General features: G+C 42.0%; 1 protein-coding gene across 10 annotated transcripts in view; it reads right to left on the bottom strand.

The window, feature by feature from the left end:
• LOC105697544 (ankyrin-2) overlaps positions 1-21975 on the bottom strand; it is an 87605-nt gene that overhangs the window by 25434 nt on the left and 40196 nt on the right. For 7 of the 10 annotated variants that reach the window (XR_001103843.1, XR_001103844.2, XR_001103848.2 and 4 more), the window contains 17 exons: positions 21744-21941; positions 21449-21632; positions 20226-20330; positions 14359-14487; positions 13990-14095; positions 10501-10518; positions 8820-9044; positions 8572-8732; positions 8247-8458; positions 7907-8111; positions 6112-6301; positions 5866-6001; positions 5429-5759; positions 5150-5353; positions 3643-3884; positions 3010-3064; positions 1776-2003 (listed from right to left, as the gene is read on the bottom strand). Coding sequence is in view for 3 of the 10 variants with exons in the window: in XM_012420910.2 (XP_012276333.1) it covers positions 1776-2003; positions 3010-3064; positions 3643-3884; positions 5150-5353; positions 5429-5759; positions 5866-6001; positions 6112-6301; positions 7907-8111; positions 8247-8458; positions 8572-8732; positions 8820-9044; positions 10501-10518; positions 13990-14095; positions 14359-14487; positions 20226-20330; positions 21449-21632; positions 21744-21941 (2929 nt within the window). In the remaining 7 variants the exon portion in view is untranslated. Of the gene's footprint in view, positions 1-1775; positions 2004-3009; positions 3065-3642; positions 3885-5149; positions 5354-5428; positions 5760-5865; positions 6002-6111; positions 6302-7906; positions 8112-8246; positions 8459-8571; positions 8733-8819; positions 9045-10500; positions 10519-13989; positions 14096-14358; positions 14488-17463; positions 18057-18663; positions 18910-20225; positions 20331-21448; positions 21633-21743; positions 21942-21975 lie in introns of those variants that run through there. The other 3 variants (XR_001103845.2, XR_001103846.2, XR_001103849.2) reach the window with 3 other exon arrangements.

The raw sequence follows: 21975 nt of genomic DNA, 5'->3' as shown, positions 1-21975 counted from the left end.
TAATTAAGTATTACACATTTTAGGTATCCAGATATATACGTCATCAACAGTGGGGGGGCATATAATTATTTGTCATTTCGTAATTATCGTTTAATTAGTGTAAGCTGGCTGGCTTTGAGATACTGCTCGCTCGGCGAGCTGCGGTTAGACTTCCATGTGGCTTTTGTGCGAAGTGTACGTGCTGTGGAGCAGCTATCATTATTCAGATTACACTCGGGGCAACTCTGACAACAATTGATAAATGTCACCTCGAAAATGAAATTTTTCTCCCGACGCGAGATGGCGAGACAAAAAATTTAGACAAAATGTTCCAGGTTGCCCGATATCGTTGGAAAACGATTCGCGAGAAAATAAAGATAACACTTATTTTCTCTAATTACGATCTAATTGTCGTCTTCGTCCGATCACCGAGACACTGCCAGCCGAGTTAGTGAAACCAAATTTAGTAGTTTTAATTCGAAAATCGTCAGACCAGTGTCAACATGGGTATTATATGTACCAAACGGCAGCGAAAAATTGCCCTCTAAGGAGGAAATAAATAAATAAAAAAAATATATATGTAAAAATATGTATGAGAGAGAAACGAACGACAGCTGCTCCGTGCGCCCACACAGAGAGGCCATTCATGCAACGTCAAATAATTGCAGAGTGTAACCTTTTGCTGAAACAAATTAACAGGGAAGAATGGAAGAGTAGCAGAGCACATTAGTGGAAGATATCTCCTACGGGAGGAAAAACGTCCGGCGAGAATCCGCGGCGGATACTTTGTACGGTGAGTAACAAGTCGTTGGAAGCCAAGGTAATGTGTCAATTATTGTAACTCGGCGTAATATTAGCAAGCCTTAAAAACTCGAAGAGATCTGCACCGGCTTCCAGAACCTGCTAGTGAAAATAAAAAAAAAACCATTGACTTAACCCTTGCCGTACGATTTTGTCGAATTTACAATTTCAGGACTGGCGCAGACACTTTTCTTGCGTCGGACCCGACGAGGTTGCCGATGAGCGTTGAAGTAATTGTGAAAAAGAAAAAAAATGTGAAAAAATTGTTTACCACCGAATCATTGGTCGGGGGAGCTAGAAGAGGTTTCTAGGTTGCGTAACGAGTAATTAACGTACGACAAGAGTCAATTTGTTAAGTGGTTAAAAGCTCCAAGTTCCCGCACACCACTAGAGGGGTATGCGATCCAAGCTGCAGATTTTAACATCAAGTCGTGAGTCGTGTTCAGAATCTTCTACGATCCAGTGGAGGCAAATCAAGATACAGCGATTCCTGCCTGGAGGACTCGCTATTCTCGTTTCCAAATAGTGGATGATAGATGTGCATCAAGTGAGTGCAATCTATTGCATTCACGATCGTCGAATCCCGGGTCAAGCTAAAAAGAACGTTCTTATAAAGGGTAAAAAGAAAAAAAATCGAAATTTCCTTACGATTGGCCCTTAACTCACAATCCCGGATCATGGAGGAATCGTGAGAGGGTTAACTATGAACACGATTTCACCTAAGCCACAGAGTGCGCGCAATAAGAGAACGGTTACTTCCGACTCGATCGACCATGCAATAGAGACATTCGTAAAAAAGAGATAGATAGAAGGAAAAAGAGAAAGAATGCAATTTTTTTTTCGAATTCACGGACCATCTTTTCTTTTCGCTTTCCAGATTCTCCGGCGTTTCGGCTCTTTTCTAATCTCCTTCCTCGTGAATTCTGTGGTTGCTTTCAGGCAAAGCTTGGCCCCACAACCCGCTCATCCTCAGCCATTCGACATGCGTTACTTACCGGCGACTAATTTGTTGGCGTCGTCGAGGACTCGTTGTCGCTTTTTATTCTCATCGTCAGGGTCATCGCGGGACTTTTTCGACATAGAGTCTGAGACCTGACACTTATGCTCTATGAAATCTGCCATCACGTCTCCGAGCTCTTTCTCGTCACTGGCATATTTGTCTTTGATGGGGGTCGAGGTTCCGTTGGGCACTGTGCCGTTTGTGATAGTGATGTGCTGATTGGCTGTTAAGTGCATAATATGTGTTGTAAAGACGTCTAAGGGTTACGAGATTAAAGACAGGACGTACGCATTTAGCCGTATTTTTCTCTTTCGGTTCGTATTCTCGGGGCTGATACGGCTGCCCGACATCACCAAGTGTCTATAAATAAGGAAAAGTACAATTCCACAGACCGACGAAGAACAAACGGCGCACCCAGAAGATTATCGACCAATATCGGTGACCTACTGTGAACGTTGATAGCAAACCGTAGAAAATAGCAATAAATTAAATATAAGTCATTTAACATTAGCGAATAATATTTTTAATCTTCCTTATTTATTTGTTTGGTAATGCCGAAGAGTCAATAACGACTCAATGCGCGTTCGGAGTGGCCAGACATTACGAAGCATTCTATGCTAATGAGCCACGTAGGAAGATCCTTTAAAAAGAAAAGTAATTCCAGCGTTAAAGTTTAAGGCGTAAATGCCAAGAATAAATTTTGAAATTCGTAATCGATGGTCATTAGTAGATGACGATCGACTTCCATGGTCTTCGTTTGGTTACCTCTTTTCGATGACCAGCCTCCCATGATTAGCACTTGATATAATTATATATATATTAAAGATGGACGTTTAATCGATCGTCTCACGGAACGTCACTCGTAATGTCTGCACTTTCACTTGGGGAAATATAATAGATACGAGTCAAAGTGAAGCACGGTGCATCAGACGCACTGACGGTCTCTAGACTACCAGAATACTGACAAGAAAATACGCAGAGTGGTGACTACCGTGATTCAGTGAGTCTCTACTTAGCGATGCCACGAATTAACACATAGTATGGATCACTGACTTAAAGTGGACAGTGACGTCATACCGACTGCTATCACTCTCGCAATGCATTGGTAGCATATATTGTCACTCAGAATTTAAGTCCGTGCGAAGACTAATAATGTACGGTAGATGGAGATATGTAAGAAATGTGAAGGAGTAATTGCATTCCAAGCAGAACTCTTAGAAGGCACTTACATTTCTTAAGGGGCGTCATCCCCTGCATGCTGAGGTCCTCCACCGATTCAGAGTCCTGCAACAAATAATATTAACGTTAAATTATAATATCAAATTATTTAATGAACTAGATTACACAAATCGATCTTTCACGGTTTCGGTGCAGAACGATGACGCTACTTCTAAGTTACGAACGAAGCCAGGCATTTACTGTACGTTAACGATTATTGCTTCTGGTTTATTGTCGTGCAGTTGTATTAGACCGAATATGGCTATTTTTAACTTGCCATTAAATGAAAAAAAAAAAAAACCGATCGCTCTTCAACCTCGTCATCGATTTTCCAAGGCTTTTCGAGGCGTCAAGGTCCGCCGTGAATCACGCGTGTGATTCGTTAAATGTCGAGCTAGAATCTAAATGCGATCTTCACGCAACGCCTCGAGGAATCCGGTTCCACTAAGTTGACTACATTGATATCAACTACCAGAACATGTATTTCCGCCGAATGACCGCATCGTTTCATTCTAGAGGCAAGGATGATGCCAACAAAAGGTCTGATAACGCGAATAATCCCACCATAAGCGCGATGACGCTATCATTTTAAGAGGTATGAATAATTCAAGAACTATTAATTAGGGAGCGTTAATTATAAGGACCTTCATTCGATCGGGTTCTTCGTAATCCGGGTCCATTTTGGGATCCATCGTCGCATCTCGGCGAAGAGACGTATCCCTGGAAGGTCCTAATTCTTCCTTCAAGGAGTCAAATCCTGGCTGGTCTAGCCTGACCCTAGCCACCGCTTTTTCCACGTCATCGGTTACCAATTCCACGTTGAATATACACTTCTTCACGATGTCCTCCCTACCAATTTTATTCAACGCCTTCTCCAACGTGTTACCTGCAGGAATAACAATACTTATTATTGAGCAATATCCTGGAAATGCCGCCGACCATTGCCACACTCTTAATGTGTACCGCTTTCCCACATGACACAGAAACACTGCATGTACACCCGAAGAATACTTTCCTAAATTGCAATTTAAATATTCTCGGATGACATATCATTGCACGATCTACCATATAAAAATATACGCACACCACAGAAATTACTACACTTGATTAAAACATTAAATTCACAATGTATGGCCAAGAGAGTCGTCAACAAAGGCCCGACAATCGGGTCCGTCGCATGAAAGACAAACCTTGTTCCTTAACAAAAACTTGTCTCAAAGAAGGGGTTCTCCTAAATATTAGCAGAAGCTCGCTAACGTGCGAATTGGTTTCTTCATTCTTGTAGGCTTGATAAAGCGTTATAAACATTGTCACGTGGACAACGGACTGCAAAAAGTCACTAACACCTACTAACTAATATATTCTGTCTTCACTGTAAATTTATAATAAATAGTTTATATGCTTTTTTTGCAATTTTTCTTATTAATCCATGGTTTTTCCGAGAGTGTAACCTTCTAAGTTTGTTGGCTTTTCCGAGCTGAACACTAAGGCGCGCGCCGACGAGATGCTTAATATTAATGATTAATTAATAGCGTGTAAAATGCGGCGGACGTGGAATACGAGAGATGGACCTTCTCGACAGGACCCGTCGTATAAAACTAAGCTAATGTTGTTGTTCCGATGATTGTAGTAACGATGCTACGTGCCGTAGTGGGGCACAGCATAGTGATTAGCACGCTCGAGAGGGAAGGGCGAGAGGAGAGCTTATGTCAGGCATAATAATGCGCGGTGAGATCACCAACTACGTCTCTGCACAGATTCCACGCATCTGACTCAACTCTGTCCTGTGTTCCTCAGAATTTCACCTTGCCATTAAACGGGTTTCTGACCGTGTCAACAGAATGCCCGATAGCTCTCACTCTTTCTTCTCATCTCATCTCCTCTTATAACTCGCCATATATAAAGCTATAGGATTATGCGGAATTGCCAACTAAATCGGGAAGTTCTGAGAACCTCACCTTGTTATCAAATTAGTTTTCCGTTATATCGACGAAGTGACAGAACAATAGTCGCTTATAGATTTTCTTCGAACTCGGCATACTTGAGATATTAATATCATGCATATATGCGTTTGAAACGTGATTTTCGGATGAACCATAATTCTTTTTTTTTTTTCTAAACCGTGAAGTGCGTGATTTTGAATAAACACACCTGTTGCTTTGTTGCCGTTGCCCTGCCAGATTTTGAACATGGCTGCAGCTTGTTGAGCAGGCTTTCCAGGGTACTCTTGTTTTATGGTGCTGACCTCGTTCGGCGGAATATTTAGCTCCTCCGCCAACTTTTCCCAATCCGTGTCCAGCAGATTGGCGATGTCGGTTAGTCGGATGGTCGCTCTGTGTATCGCATCTGGTCTACCTGCAAGACAAATGGGAATTCTCAGTACGATTAGTAACCAGAATGACCGTATAGTTTAGTCATCGTATAACGTACTGATGCCTCCATCTCGTAAGAAACTGTAATTCTTGGACAATTCCAGCAGGTCTAGTTCGGATGAAGCAGCTTCCGGCGAGATCTTCTCCGGCAACAGGATGTTCAGGGTGCAGATAGGAGTTTGCGGTGGTTCGCCTTTCGCAACCTTTGGCTCGCTCATGAACATTATGCGACCCATCATGTCGGCTGCATCGGGGTCCTTTATTCTGGCGGTAAATGGAACTCTATTTTCTTTGAAGGCTCTGAAAGGCAGCTGAAGCTGTTCTCCACTCTTCAGAACAGGAACGAGGTTTCCGGCGAACTCCATATATTGGGTCTTGCCTTCGAGAACCTGCATACAGGAGACACTTAAGTCATTCGAGGCTAACTCGCCGGAAGAACATTTACTACGATAGAATACACCGGGTGGTACATTATGGGTGACAATGAAGGTTTACCTCGACGTCCCGACTTTTAGCGACTTCTGTAAAGTGTTCTTGGTGCTCCAGGGTCTTATCCTCCTTATCGTCCGTCATGCAAAATACACGTAATCGCGCCTCCAGCGGATCTACACGTTTTGCAAAGACGACAAATCTGAAACGGAGAAATTAGTGTCAAGTAGTTTTTGCGGCATTGCAATGTTATGATTTTTTAGATTAATATTTTTCTCCCTGGGAAACTGAGGTCTGAGAAGATCGACTTACTTAGCCATAAATGGCACGTGGGTTGCGTGCGTGTAAAGTTCGGTGGCCATTTTCGTGGCCTCGGAAATGTTTCGGCAATCCATCAGCCAAAATCGTGCAGACACGGTCGTTGTGAAGGAGACACAATCTTTGACAAATGTCAATGGGGTGGATCCGGTGACATCCTCCCAGACTGCCCGAGACTGACCCCCTGAACGACATATATGCCAAGTCCAATAACATTATTAAAATATGTCCGTGCTGTTAGTACGCAGACGGTAGAGGTGGATAATGTGTGAGTTATTAGTTTAGAATATCAAGCGTTAAATACAGTTGCGCTATAAATCCTTTTTCTTATACAATAAAATCTAGAAAAATTGCATTCTTTTTTTATTTTTGCAATGTTGAAACTGGTTTTATTTTCACCAAAGACGCTCAACTGTATTTACGCTCAAGCATTGTAATTTGTGCTCAATGGTGATGTGAAAACAATAATAACGTGTTCATGTCATCACAATGATAATGCGTGGCAAGTGAACGAGAAAAATGATAAAACGAAAAAGAAAACGTGTAGAAAGCAAGATGTCGATGAGGCATTGAAAGCGTTGAATTATACTGAACAATTGTGTCTTTTTAACGAAGCTCGGTAGTATGCCTAGATTTAACTTTGTGAATGTGTACGTCTGAATATTCAACAGTTAATTAACAGGATAAATTTAATTATTCATGTTAGAATAAGTATTGCTCTAGATACTCGAATTCTAAATATCTTAATATTGGAACGTTTCTTCCATTTCTACAAGCGGCTTTTTCATCTACGAATATTAATTAATTAGATGAAAATTAACTAGAAGTGAAACGATAACATTTTTCAGTTTCTGAATAATTCATTATCATACATAATCACACTACATTGCTTAAGTTGGAAACGAGAACAACTGTTCGAAATTATATTCTAATACGTCTTGTGATACTCAAAACTATGATGATATAATTTTTAACAGTCCTGATATCTATTAATAATTTATCATCGAAGCAATTACCAGTCAAATGAATGTGCTGAAACAAAAACTATCGAATTAACGATGAGCTAGGATTATAAAAATTGAGCTACTTTAATTAATGATCCATACCTAACTGACTCAATCCTAACAATACGCAAGCATTAACAATGAATTACAACAAGGTTTGTATACAACAATGGTACACAACAAAATTCGTCTATGAAACATGCCAGCTACCATCTGTCTTTCGAATCTCTTTCCGAAAAATCGGCCGACAGTGACACAAATCCTATCAGAAATCGGAACAAACAGAAATCCAGAGTCCGACACGATTAACGCCAATTTTGTATTCACTACCCAAAGTACTTTGACGTTAAGTTTTGCCAAACTCCTGATTTCCCCGAATTCTCAAAAAGGTTGACCATCACTCTAGGCATTTGTCGTCCAGCAAAATGAGAATTATTTTCCAAAAGACCCGACCAATGTATCTATAAAGATTTTTCTCCGTGGACAAAAGACAAGAATAGAAATTCGGTGCTACCGTCTGCATGGTAATTCTCAAAAAAAAAAAAGAAGAAAAAAACGTTCACAACGTTTAACGTTCTCAGCTACGGTAACGTGCCACCTACACTACTAAGGATATATAGATACGTAGACTTATATATGAATATATATATTGAGGGCGATCTACAAAACGGATGTGTGGATACTACCACGGTGTGTCTCGAAATTGACAGGACATTTTTCTCGGTAAGAGATTTTTCAGTAAGGTGGTCCGCCGCACTACGATGTTACGCGCAAGCATATATTACCAGTTATGCTGCACAAGAGCCTCAGAGTCGGAGCATCCCCAGAGTACTGATTGATCATGCCTTTATTCGCAGCCTGGGGTACAGGTATCGTCAAAATAATCGGTTTGTGGAACTTCCTTCGCCTTGGTTCGACGGTGACGATCGGGGATACCGCCACTCGATTGCCCAGCAACTTTGCGACCAATTCCGCGGGAATGGGATGGGCCTAAAAAATTGAAAATCAATTGTCGTACCATTTGGATAAAATCCTGCTCGACTGATTATGCGTCGCATCCAGCGAATATAAATTAAATATAAAGATTCGAAGAATTAATTTTTGTTTCCCAGGTCCTGGATTTACCTGCAGGCCAACTCTGATCTTTTTCGTGAGAGCTGCCGGCGGGAACACGGCTTGCACCTGTGGCACGGCGGAAGAGGAAACGGTACCACCTTCTGGACCAACTGCGTGAACTTCCTGTCTGATGCGCGACACTACGGCGAAGTAGTGAGGAAAGTCCACGGTAAGGATCCTCACGATCCTCGACGTTTGAAGATCTTCTAGCTGGCTTAACTCTGAGAATTTCCAGAAAAAAAAAATTCAGAGATCGGTTTAGATAACAGGTATCTATGTATTACACTTAACAAGACTATGTCCGAGCAAATGTGAGGTATTTCAAGGACTCTACCTTCCCCTTCGAAGCTCTCGTTAAGCACATCCTGGACGGCCTCCTCGCTGGCCTCCAGGGTGTGCTCTCGCCAGGTTTCTCCATTGTCAGATCGCAGGATCACGATTTCTCGTTCCTTTCCTCGCAGGGACGCGAAATGCGGCACCTCTATTATCACGGGTCTGCGGAAAAGGGGAAAGGTGAATTTCAATCAACTCGTTTGAATGAATAAATTGAAAATCGGTAGCAAATAGCGAGCGAGAACTTACCCAAGGAATTTTGCACCAACAGGTCCTAGTTCCAGAATCCGACTCGCCAGGGCCTCGCCTTCCATCAAAGGAGGAGGATTCGTCAATTTGTCCCTCTTCAAGTACCGACAGGTGACTCGCATCGGCATCGCGGCTTTTCTAGGTGGAACGATCACCCTGACCCCACTGTGTCGACATCCCCTCATGGCACCGCCTCTGGCATCCACCAGGAAGGAAACCAGGAAGCTGTTCACAGAACCGTGCTCAGGATATTCCACATAAATCTCCGATCGATTTCCGTAACTTGCCAAGCAAATGCGACTGTGCAGAGGTGTCAACTTTCGATAATGGCAAAACTCGCGGTGGGGTTTGTCAGTGATTCGGAAAGCTCCCTTTTGTGCGTCGAGCGTAATGGCAAGTTGCGGAAGCGGTCCAGCCTCGAGCTCCGTATTTTGCAACTTTTTGGATCATTTCACTGAAAACTACTCGACTTTGACGGCGTTCATTTCTTTCTTCATCGCGATTGCATATTCGATTCCATCGGCAGAGCCAAAAAGTTGCTTGCGCTCGAGGTACGTGGACGCACGTTAACATGTTTAGACAAATGATGTTAAACATATTTACAAGAGGCAAATTCATATAAAACCGTGGCGCGTGAGACCACGTGTCGCCCAATCGCAACAAAACACTGCAAAGATGCAAGTCTCGCAACCCTGAGCTCTCTATAAACCTAGGAACTAATCGATAAGGCCTGGTGTCGTTGTTAAGGGCGGGCTCTTAGTGTGTTTTGCGGTAGTACGTTAGCACAGGTAACATTTGCGTGTCAGAGAGTTATCGGCCATCTGCGATTAATGCTTCTCCGAAAATTTTAAGAAAAATAAATATATATACATATTCAGAGACACTTTGGACGTTGACAACGCGTTAAAAGCCAAGGAAATGAGACTTTTCTAAAAGCAGAGCACTCGGTGGAGGGCCGGGGCCACCCTCCGGCCTCCCCGATGAGAAAATTTCAACTGTTATCGTGTTATCAATTTTTGGGAACCGTGAAAATGGCGTATCGTCTTCCGGGGTCCTCGGGGTTATGCGGACACTGTCGATGAGAGATTCATGATTCGATGATACGACGCCACACTGAGCTATAAATGAACATCTAAGCAAAGTAAAAAACGCATTGCGTGTGCTACCAACTAGAAGTCTGTGTCAACTACTGATGTGTACTTTGGATACCTAGTGAATACATATTTTATACTACCCCCTACCCAGTTACCAATTTTTTTTCTTCAATATAAAATGTATAATACAAGGCTTTAGACAATAAGAAATAGTCCCTTGTAGACTGCGCCACCGTTCAGAAATAACACCGATAATTTACATGTAATTACCATCGAGGATTACGCTAAAGCTCGGATTTACTGCGAATGGCATTCGTTTAAACGTTTGACATTTCTTCTCTCAGGATTTAAATTTATGATTATCTTAAAGGCGAAAATCCGTAAATTTCCCATATGTATTCACCGTACTACTGGCACTGCTAGGGCACACCATAAATGGCAGCATAATTCAGCGACTAATGGGAGAGTGTGCAGCAAGAAAAGAAAATCGCAACGACTAAGAGAGATGTATAATATCTATACTGATATACACAGCAGAATATAATGTAAAAGGCAGAGGCTAGAGATCTTACGAGAGATTCACTTACTTTCTCCACTGTGGAATTCTGCGAGTAGCGCAAATAAAATAACAGAAAGGATCGGGAACAAAACAAAACACGCGTTAGTATTGAATCGTCGATAAACATCGTGGATGGCGATGTTCGATAGACATGACGGATGAGAGGGCGATGTTGAAAGTTCTACTTCCGAGAGAGAGGGGAAGAAGTTCGAGATTTTCGAACTTCTTAATAATCGATTACTAGCAATTTATGGGGAACTCGCGACTAGACGACTAGAGTGGAGATATTAATAAATTCGAAAACCTTCGCATCCTCTCCCGCGAAAACCTACTCCTCTATGCAAACCAGACGTAACAATAATAATTATGTATTATAGTTGAGACTCCTGGTGTATATCGCTTCATTCACACTCTTCGAAATAAATGTAAATCATGTCCGAGACATTTCAGAGGATATATTCCGGGTTGACATCTAGCTTGACGGGGAAAAATATGTTGTGTAGCGACTAAAAGCGAGATCTACGAAAATCTTCCATGGAGAAGCTCGGACGAATTTCGAAAATTCGTCCCAGCCACTTTCTAGAGTGCACGATGCAGATCCTAACATGAATTATGCACAGTGCATCGTGAATAATAAAAAAGAGCAGGGACGAAACGACGTGGAAACCAACTGACCTAAAAAATTCATCACGCCAGGTTGGATTAATAAATTGGAAAATATACATAAATATACTTTAGGATTTCAGTAGAATTAGATATTTAAGGCAGTATTTCAATTGTTAATACAACCCGACGTTGACATGATACCAACGAGAATGAGGCTAAGTTCTTTTCTTATCAGTCGCAATGAAAATAGGGGTAAAGTATCAAAAACTAGTGCTTCTACGTGAGCTGTTGAATTAAAAATCAATTAAGCCCGTAAACCACGTCCAGGAATGAATTGCAAGTAGGCACGGTGTTAAATATAAATAAATAAATTATGTTATTGTAGGGGTCCAATATTTTTTAGTTGATCCCACAATATTAGCCGTATCATAAATTCGGGGTTCCCTCTTCAAGCGGACCAAGTGTTGTTAACTAAGATTAATTAAATGTTTAAATTATTAATTATTGAATTAAATGTTTAAAGTCGCAAGACTTGAGGAGAGTGCGGAGTGGAAAATCTAAATATGCATTTATCCATATTCTCGAATTTTTCCTCGCACTCCCTTCAAGTGGCTTACAGGTTTTGTTGTAAGACTATATTGACTGCCTTTTTAGGCACTTGTCAAGAGGCTTCTGATTTATTTATAAGTCGAAATAAAATAAAAAGGGTATAGTGTACCTGTCCCTCCACATTCCTTGTCCTTTTGGCACGATACCGAGGGCAGCCAGCGACGTATTTAAGGACTCTAGGGACTCGCTAATCTCGGAACAAAACTCCTTGTCATTATCGATGATACCTCTAAGTCGTGCTCATGCTTTTCTCTTTACGTGCAGTACAGACCTTCGTGGGTGTTATTTCGTGTACAATTGCCAAGAGCAATGCTAGACGTGTAACTACTGAGAAACTACCAAATGAAGTCGTGACGATGGCGGATGAGATGATCCGTGATAGATATTTCGGTGGATTAGCCAAGTTCGAAAGTAATTATGCAATTGTATAAGAACACGTCGAGAAGAATTTCGCGATATCGCGGAAGAAGACCGTTTTAAATTCCTGATAAGGCGCACGGGGTGAAACACTTAAAATTACCACATGAAATAAATTACCACCTATTGCACTAAAAAATGCTTCTGATAAGATCGACAAGATTATCAATGATACCTGAAACGGTTCATTCTTAATTCCATAGTAATACAACAAAGACGTATTCCAGCAACTATTCACGAGATTTTTATTCGCCGCATTTTCAGTGCAATGGATGAAAAACTATTCAAATGGTAAAATTAAATACTTTACCTTGCAAAGAAATTTACAATTAATGAAGACGCCATCGATCCTCGAAAAATCGCACTTCCTTATAATGCTTGAAGTGCACCGAGCAAAATTAATAACATCCATCATTAAACACACTTTACTCAGGAGATTTCTTATAGGAATACTATGCAGGATGGCTCTGCATCTTCTACGATAAAGAATAAAAAAAAAAATTTGACAGAAAAATGACTGATAAGAAAAGGAACTTTTCCAGAGTACATTCTGCATTGTTGCGCCGTTCAAATATGACACCGTAGATGTAGATCATTTAACCAATTATTTCTTGTAATGTCTTCAACTGGAATGAGTCAATAATAACGTTAGACCACCGAACGAGTGCACTTACTGCACTTACCGAGTGCAGTTATCTCGGTGACATATTTGTTATCTAATTCATATTCATATCGTACCGATTGTTAGATGTATCGGTTACTTGATATTCATAGCGCAAATTGAACCTACGGTTACAGTTACCCTGGTTATTATGCATTAAGTACGTTATTAACTGCAACCGTCGCTAGCAAGAGAATACAAAATCAGTGTACGGTTTATGTTATTGGAAAAAAAAAAAAAAATTAACGGAGAACGAGGCAATCTTTAATCATCGTCAGTGCAGTAATGCGGCTAGTTAAGTGATTCCGAAATTAACCTAATTAGGAGGTGTTATTTCTAGGCAATGCCTTGTGCATAACGGTTATTACCGGAGAGATTCCGAGTTGATTCTAAAATTCCCTTCCTAGCTATTACGAGTATTTTAGGTGCGAGAAGTGCTCGACAGACAGACCCTCGAAGAGTTTCGGAAGTATCAAATCCATGCCAGATAACTACCACACAACACATATTCCGGAAAAATGAAGATTCTCGAGGAAATTCGCTAACGCCCAAATTCGACGGAGTAATCTCTCTAATTTTTGTTAAGGCAACATTTTCCGTATTGCAGAAAATAGTGCCTTTGCCAGTTATTTAATCGACTGTGGAGGAAAAACATGCGTCATCGAATTTGGTGACAACTCCCGATAGGATTTAAAGACGAGCCAGAGTAAGTTAAAGTCAGCAAGCAATCTTTCACCGGCACACACCATATCACACTATAATACACAAAATATTATTGTTTTAATCGAAGCCGCTCCTATGGGCACGTTATCAGCGGTCAAGATTTATCAACAAAGGGGGAACTCTTCGCAGCTCGAATCGCAATAAACGGAGGACTCACAAACGCATTCCAGATTATTTATTTGAAAAAAAAAAAAATGGCAAACAGGATGAGCTTTGCGAGTTACGTAAAGAGAACTACAGTTAATTTCCACTGATTTTCACATGTCGATAAAGATATGCCATGAAGTGGCAGCTCTTGTTATTTCTTTCTTAATTATGCGTCGAAGTTTAGCAACGTTCTTATTTTTTTTTCCTCATTTTCTTCCCGAGCAATATGTACTGGAATACCGGAGCGGTCGTTCCAGTAATTATGAGAAGTGAACCCGGTTGCATGTTATTGGTTACCGGGAAACTTATGGTTTAAGTGGGACTGCGAAAAGATGATGTGATAATATCACTTACCCGACGTGAATGGGATGCTTGTTAATGTCGACGTTGTCGGGTTTGAGATTCGCCGCGTTGGAACGCTGGTAACTCTCCTTGGTAATCATCTCCGTTATGGTCGGTGCTAAAGCAAACAGCGTTTTGTCGTTAATCTTATTGTTACATAAAAAGTCCCGGGACCTCGGGAAAAATTGCGACGAAAATACGAGCGATAAAAAGCGCCATTCCTTTGATTGGATAAATACCCGTAAATGAGATCTTAACAGGGCGGCATTTGTCACCCAATATAATGAACGAGTCCAAAAGAAAATATGATTAAAAATTGAAATTAAACGTTCTAACTCCTAATTGTGATTTTTAAATATTTCTTTTTTTATGAAAACTCACCCCCAGGGTGCCTGTTGTCCCTCTCGTCGTCGGTGACGTTGACTCTCATGGAATCATCCCCCATGGATTTCATATCGTCGACGGTCATGTAGCGATATTGCTGCTGGTCGCTTAACATCGGGTCTTCGCCTGAAGATAATTCCGAGTTAGCGAGAGGAACGGCTTGCAGAAAAAAAATATCCAACTATATCTACTAGGCTCACGCCAGCTAATATTTAACGTATGAGCCCAATCCACGAGTGACCGAGATTAAATTAAACTTCTACGCACGATGGCGGGAAATGAACAAATTAAAACTGCAGCGAAGAGTAAAAGTTGGAGTTAAATCAATGGAGGCTACTTATTTCGAGCGACTAAGAGAACAGGAGCCGTTTTAAATCTCGTCCACGGCGAGAACCATTATCGGGAATCACTTGAGAGTTCCAAGGGGTTGAACAAGACAGACCGCGTACGTTAGTCGATAAATAAAGTTCCAAGGGGTTGAATAAAACAGGCCGTTCGTCCGAACGATAGGGAAAAAATACAATTCAAGGCTTCGGCGCTTCCTAAGTTATTTCGGGAGTTTGACGAGCGCGGTTACTTCGGGCTCGATTCGGCTGTAAAAGTCTGGGAATGTTCGCCGGAAACCGAGAAAATTAAAATCTATTATTATTTTATTAGCCTCACCATTTAACCCATTAATCCTACGGAGGTACCAAAAAATGAGAAAATTTTGTTCGAGTTAGTTAAAACTAGCAATCTATTAATTAATTTACTGGAAACGCTCACGGGCACGCTTTTAAGTGGCTTTTATCTTGTTGGCTAAAGGTGGATTAATGTTTATGAATTAAATTATCGTATTTACAGACCGGCCACGAAATCTGGTCGCGTGCTTTGTATTTTGTGCGGCCACTGTCAGATTTTTGTCCCGACTGAGGCCCGCTCGGGATTCCGATGAGTTAACAGATATTTCAAGAATGCATGCTTGTAATTATCCAATTGATGACCAGCCCACAAATTCGACCCACGTACGATGATCTCACACGCACGTACCAGAAGTGCCGGATTAATTGAAACTACCTATAAAAAGGTCGCGCATCCTTCAAATACTTACCACGAAGTTATGGCTTCGATAAGACGTATTTTTAAATCGCTTCCTAGTCTCGATAGAGAAACCATTCTCGCGAGAATTATTTACATTGGTTATGCAATGACGAAATTGAATTTTTTTTTTTTCTTTACCCGGCAGTATTTTCGAGTGCTCTTTAAAACTGGTCATTTCAGAGATGTACGCTTGGAGGATCATTGGTAATTATATATTTCCGCGGGGCGTTACTTTTAAATGCCGCGTATGAAACACTAATTATGCACAGGTAATGAGATGTACAAGGTCTCGGTCTTAAAAATAATTTACCGTTCACAGGTAAATTCCTCGAGAGGGAGAGAGAGAGAGAAAAAAGAATTCAGCGTTTTTATGTCACGCAATGATGAAGTAAAAAATGAATCCTGCTCTGAATGAGTTCGAAATTGTAATTAGCATTAGTAAAATCGATATTAAGAACTCAACTGCCGTCGATAAGGAGGATCGTTAAACAGCAATTAGCCCAATTCAAGCACCCATTAATGGAATCGTGTTAATTTTATTAGTTCCTGCCTTCTCAGGGAATTTTCTAATTGCAGTCACAGTGCGCATTAAGGCGCAATTAAAAAACGATATCTTTGAGGAGCATGCATCGATTTCGAATAATACGTGAGCAGTAAAATTTGCAAGCACGAGATGTCAGCATTCAAGATATTCAAGGACACCATCTCAATGAGAATCTATATTATTCCTTTTCTACCACAGTGATTCACCACGCAGGCATTTTTACGGAACAATCGGTGTCTATGAAGCGCAATTAGTCTATTCAAGTTCCTTTTTTTTTTTTACAACTGCAACTCGGAAGATCATGGACAAAAATAATCCACGACCATAACAAAACTTATGTAACTCCATTGCGTTTGACCCAGTTAATGAACGAGTACCAGTTCACGACAAGGATCTTATCACGAAATTCATAGAGCATTTAAATGAAATTCACTGAATTTTGAGTGAATAAATTACTTAAAAAAAAAAAAATGTATACCTAGGAATTAAGTTGAGGTAAGATTTTTTTTCGCATTGTCTAAAGCGGCTAAACAAAGTCCTGACGGATTTTAAGGAACGCAAAATTGTACATCATGCCTCGGCAGACTTTTTCCTCCAAAATCTCCCGAATTTCGAATCTGACGCACGATACACCGGCCTGCGTAAGTAAACAATCTAAAAATACAACTTCGAATCAAATCAAATGTACCATCTACCGCCAGAGTAGGCGCGATTTCGAAAGAGCAAATGTAGCTTAACGTACAAGAGGTCCAATTAAACGTTGTCCAGAGAATTTTTAGACATGACTCTCGCCATGTGACACCAACAGAGCTGACGCTCCATTTCGAAAAATCGAAAAAACAAGGCGCGAGAATAAATTAACCAGAAACGATTTAAAAAAAAATCAATCAGCCGAAAGTTGCTCTTCGAAAAATCAATTCTCGTGGGTTCATATTTCCTTTTCTTCTTTTTAGAGGGAGTGTAAGCCAGAATATTCGGTGGCAAGTTACGAGGCTAAGAAATCAGCTGGACTGGAGGTGGCCTCATTAAACGCGGAGCCGTAAAAATATGAGATTTCTGGAGCGGCCTTAATTTAATAACTTAATGCGGCTTTTATAACGAGATCCGCCGAAGAGAGTATTTCTTCACGGTGAGTTCTCAACAAGTCCACGACATGTGGCGGTGAGGTTTTCTAATATTGGCAGAGCATCGCGTAGCACGGTTTACATGGACTGTACGGAGGCTGCAGTTGCAGTAATTTAACCACCTGACCCAGATATGTGATACGAATATCAATGGCTTGACAGATTTGATTGACAGTGAAGCATAACGCTCCCTCAAGGGCAGCATCCGCTCGGCGGCGAATGGCTCCGGGACATAAGAATTAACACGCAATTATAACCCATGAGGACTATCATGTGCATATTACAGCGACGAGAATTCCCATAAAAAGAAAAAAGTATATATATACATTTAACATTCATAGAAAAAATATTTACTAAATCCGTCGCTGTTCCTACTCCGAGCGCAGCCGCAGCAGGCGATTCCCTTCGACTTCTTCCTCCCCTTCGTCTTTCCTTTGGCCATTGTGACTGTTTTGGCACGATTTCACCAAAGGGAAAGAAATGCACAAAGTTTCAAAACGTTGTCTTAACAATCCCGCACTTTTCCAACCTAAGTAGCGACCTTCCCTAGAACTGCGTTAATTAAAATCGCGACGACGATCATTGACAGTTCGGAAAACGCAGCGATTTCGATATTTCCAAATTTTATCGTGTCTCCTTGCAACTTCTTCACCGTCTATCACTGGCAAATAGGATGTATTGTTATTATAAAACACAGGTGGCACGTGTTTCCGTCATTTCGACTGCTTGGAAGATTTTTCTTGTTCTTTTCTTCGACGCCTTCGGCTGCAAGAGATTCTCGTTTTCAGCTTGCAGACGCGATTCGTGGGAGATCAAAGTCGGGGGCTTTTTAGACGTACACCTTGTCCAGGGTTTCCGTTGAAGTTCTCTATCTTTGCATTTCGCGGCCGCCACGGCGAGATCAGGAACAGCGACTGCTTTGAGATTAATACACGTTCGGCTGAAGCCTAGAAATGTGACCTCATTCCATGAATCACCAATTTTATAATAAGACCTACCGCTCCCGCCGCTCAGTTTCGTAACTTTATTTACACTCCCGCGTAATGCACTATCTTTACTAATTTTTCTTTTTTTTTCTCTACTAGGAAAAACCGCCCGCGATAACCCTTAGCGACGGCCCTGTAATTCCAGATCGCGGGATCATTAATCGAATCGACTAACGCAAGGACGGTCACTTCCACTTAGGTACCAGAAAATGCCACAAGACCACTAGAAAAGTGCCACATTAATGGGAAAATATTAAAAATAAAGCTATAACAAATGAAGAGCATAATTGCATATTTTTATCCGATACTTCGCCGTCCCAAGTTGCGCGTCTTTTGGTACCAAAATGGAGGCCGAGGAAACGCCGGGCGATATCATTCATTCAAGCGGGATAATAAACACGTCTGACTCGGAAAGAAAGCACCACGACAATACGTATCCACGTAATAAATAGATCATTTCAGGGGCGTGGTGAACGGTCTTGGGCGTCCCGGTACCAAAATGGCGGCGCGTCCTGATTTCGAACTCGAGGAGTTTTGGCGCGCCCGTCTTTCGAGAATAACACTGCACCTCGTATTCAAAAACCGCACTGCAGGTGGTCACCCTGTGCGCGATGAATTTGATTAATTATCGTGACATAATTGATAAGTCCGGCGGGCACTTTCGGTACCAAAATGGCGGCACCCCTCGAAACTAATACCGCGGGGTCGGCGAATCCTCGTCCAAACATTCGAAGCGCAATCCGCGCGCATCTCAAAAAGCACTTCGGCGTTATATAAAATCGAGTATTTCAGTCGGATGTTCGAATTTGGCTTGCAGCCACCGCAAGTCGAACTAACGACATCCCGAGACAAGAGCTATGAAACGAGCGCTTGAGGTTATGTAACAGGTAGCATAAAGAAGAGATGGAGGGAGGGCCCCTGCCCGATGATACTTCAAAACGTGCATCGCGTTGATGTACAGTTACGTCGCTCGTTCGCGACCGCGGGATCCATTGTATCGTCCATTAGTATGTAAATTGCATTAACAATAGCCTGCCCTATATTCTTTAATGACAAGCACGTGTAAAATTGAATTGCTGCGCTTTCATGCCGGTCGGACCTTAATTACACGTACCTACGTGCACTCGGATGTGCGTCAAGTGATTGGGAATTCCCTGGTACCGTTGAAATTTCACGAAACACGTAGAACGCCTCAAATAATTCCCCCGAAGTAACTTTAGCTACCCTGATCTACAGGTGTCTTAGATACAACCTACCTTCCAAGAAGTAAAAAACAAACAAAAGTTATAGAAGTGTAATTTCCTACTTTTTTATTTTCCTCGACATGGCGGTTTTTAGGGCGCGTAGGTTTTCGGTTAGGTCACCAGGAACGTGAAAACTCGTTTGTTTAGTCCATCAGGAGCGACAAGTGCCTCGGCGTCGTTCGCGCGTTAATGCGACAATTTTCATAGAGAATTTTCGGAACCAGGCCACGAGGGTTAATGTCGAGAAATTCGAGGCAGCCGAGGACGGACGCGCCCGAAGCCGGGCAATGGAAGTTCGGCAATTTGTTTAGAGTTAAACGTTTTAAAGGTTCCTCCTATATATAGTCCCTGACCTATATCATTCCTATGAATAGAGACCGTGCCAGCGCGCTGACTATCTTCAGTCCAGTTAATATGTTACGGCTCGTAAGAGCATTCCCCCGAAGGAAGTCGCGTCCTGATAACCCAGTCTCCTATAAATCGACGCAGGAGTCCGAATTTTCGATAGAACTGGAAATGGACACTGAATTAATTCCAGAGGGGTGCATAATTGTACATCGCATACGCACCATAGACGGTGCCCAAGCAAAGGGTGAAAAAGTAGACTCGCTGGATAGGCACACACACATCGCCCTATCTACCTTGATAACGAGAAAATATCGGGGATACGTTACGGGGTCGCAGATGAGGACTCAATGGACCCCGTAGAAAATGGGACTACGAGACGAGCTCGCTACTCTTATGCCGATGAGGTGCACTCGGGCGAGATGCGGTCGAGGGTGTAAAATCAAAACGAGACGAGGACGGTCCGGTGACACTGGGTATACAGAGAGGCCGATAACATGACAGAGATATTGACAGCGAGACAGTGAGAGAAAGAACTTACGAGTGTAGGTCATTTGGCCCTGGTAGTAGGAAGGGAGGTACACGTGTTGCGCGTGAGGAGGCTGCCCGTACACATTCATGGCTGCCATGCCGATTTCATCGCCACCTACATTGCACGCCGACCAGTAAAGACTCTCTTCATCAATGCCCTAACGTTTCTTCCATATATCCTGGGATTAAATCCTAGATCCTGCTTTCACTGGGTTGTTAAAGGCCATGCCACACCTCGACTTTAAACAACGCTCGTGAACCCCGGAGACGAGACGACCAAACCCGATCGGTCGGCGTTCTTCTACATCCCCGATAATTAATTTAATTCCAAAGAAGGAAAGAACAAAAAAAAATATTAAGACAGAGAATACCGCTCTTTCTATGGTGGCCATAAAACGCAAAGTCGCGCCACGGAAACGAAGGTCGCTGGAAATGCGTGTGTCGGTAATTGACATTGTAAAATAGTCTAATCGTACGGGTCAAATAATCCGCAAACAACCCAGTGAAACCTTGACTAAAGGCATGCTCTTGCGAAACGAACGTAACAGACCAAGCAAATCATAACTCCGGAGATCGAAGATGTCCATTTGAACTAAAGTAGAGAAATCCGGAAAGGAAGATCAGCTAGTTGTTTCTAAGGTCGTTTCTTGTTCCCGTTGCGTGTTCTTAATCGTTTAGGCTATTTCTCGGCTCGGGGGATCATTATTTCGGGATGTCTTCTAAGGTCGGGGACCTACTCCCAGGCCTCGCTTGAACCCTTGGTTAATTATTCGGACAGGGATTCAGGAGGAGTACTAAAATTCGGGATGTGCAAAACAATCTCTCGGTAAATCATGCAGAAATGAAGTAATCTTTCTCCGAGCCATCCCGTGCAGAATCTCTGAGTCAGCATGCAAATTAAAAAGACTGTATAAGAGAGATCTCGAGATATTAGCGGAGGGTATAGAGTACTGTCACACCACAAATGATTTAAAAAACGGTGCGCATGACAAGTTGTACCGTCTTCAAGAAGTATTGCAGGGGAGAAAGTGTCTTTCGCGTGGCAACATTTTTTAATCGATCCGTTACCTAATAGGCCAAACGAATAGAATCTATTTTTCGCTGCAATTGCGTGCAACTGGCACCGGATCGAAATATTTCAACGAAAGACACCTTTACATAAGCGTGAAAATCCATTCGGCCAATATTTAAGATCCTTGTAAATCAAGCAAACCGGTCAAAATGTCGACTTACCACCTTCGTCTTCGCTGTCGCTCATGAACGTCTCTTGCATGGATTCGGGAGCCTGCACCTTATATTTCTCCTCGATGGTAATGGTATGTGTGGTCGTGATGACAGTCTCCGTCACGACTTTTAATGTCTCGACGACGCTGATGTAGCCAAGTTTTTGTGCTATGTCCAGCGCTGTTTGACCATTCTGGAGAAAACACAAACACATGGACTTCACTTACTGATTTCCACTTCCTGGTGTAAACATTTTTCAAAGGTCGTCCAAAAATATCTTCGGTCAGATTCAAGGGTGACTTACGTTGGTGACAGCATTGGGTTTGGCTTTGCTTTCGAGCAACAAATTGATGACCAATGTATGTCCTTGCTGAGCAGCTTGATGTAAAGGTGTGTAACCAGCACCTGTGCTGCTGTCCACTGTAGCACCTGATCTCAGGAGGAACCGCACCATAGCTGCTTGACCAAAATGAGCTGCCACGTGTAACGGTGTGTATCCAGCCTGATCCAAAAATATTCACGGATTAGCTTCCTAC

This window comes from Orussus abietinus, unplaced genomic scaffold (genome assembly GCF_000612105.2).
Source record: "Orussus abietinus isolate OABI.00-Male unplaced genomic scaffold, Oabi_2.0 scaffold39, whole genome shotgun sequence".
NCBI lineage: Eukaryota > Metazoa > Arthropoda > Insecta > Hymenoptera > Orussidae > Orussus > Orussus abietinus.
Note: the sequence above shows the minus strand (reverse complement) of the source record. Positions and strands in the feature narration are given on the sequence as shown.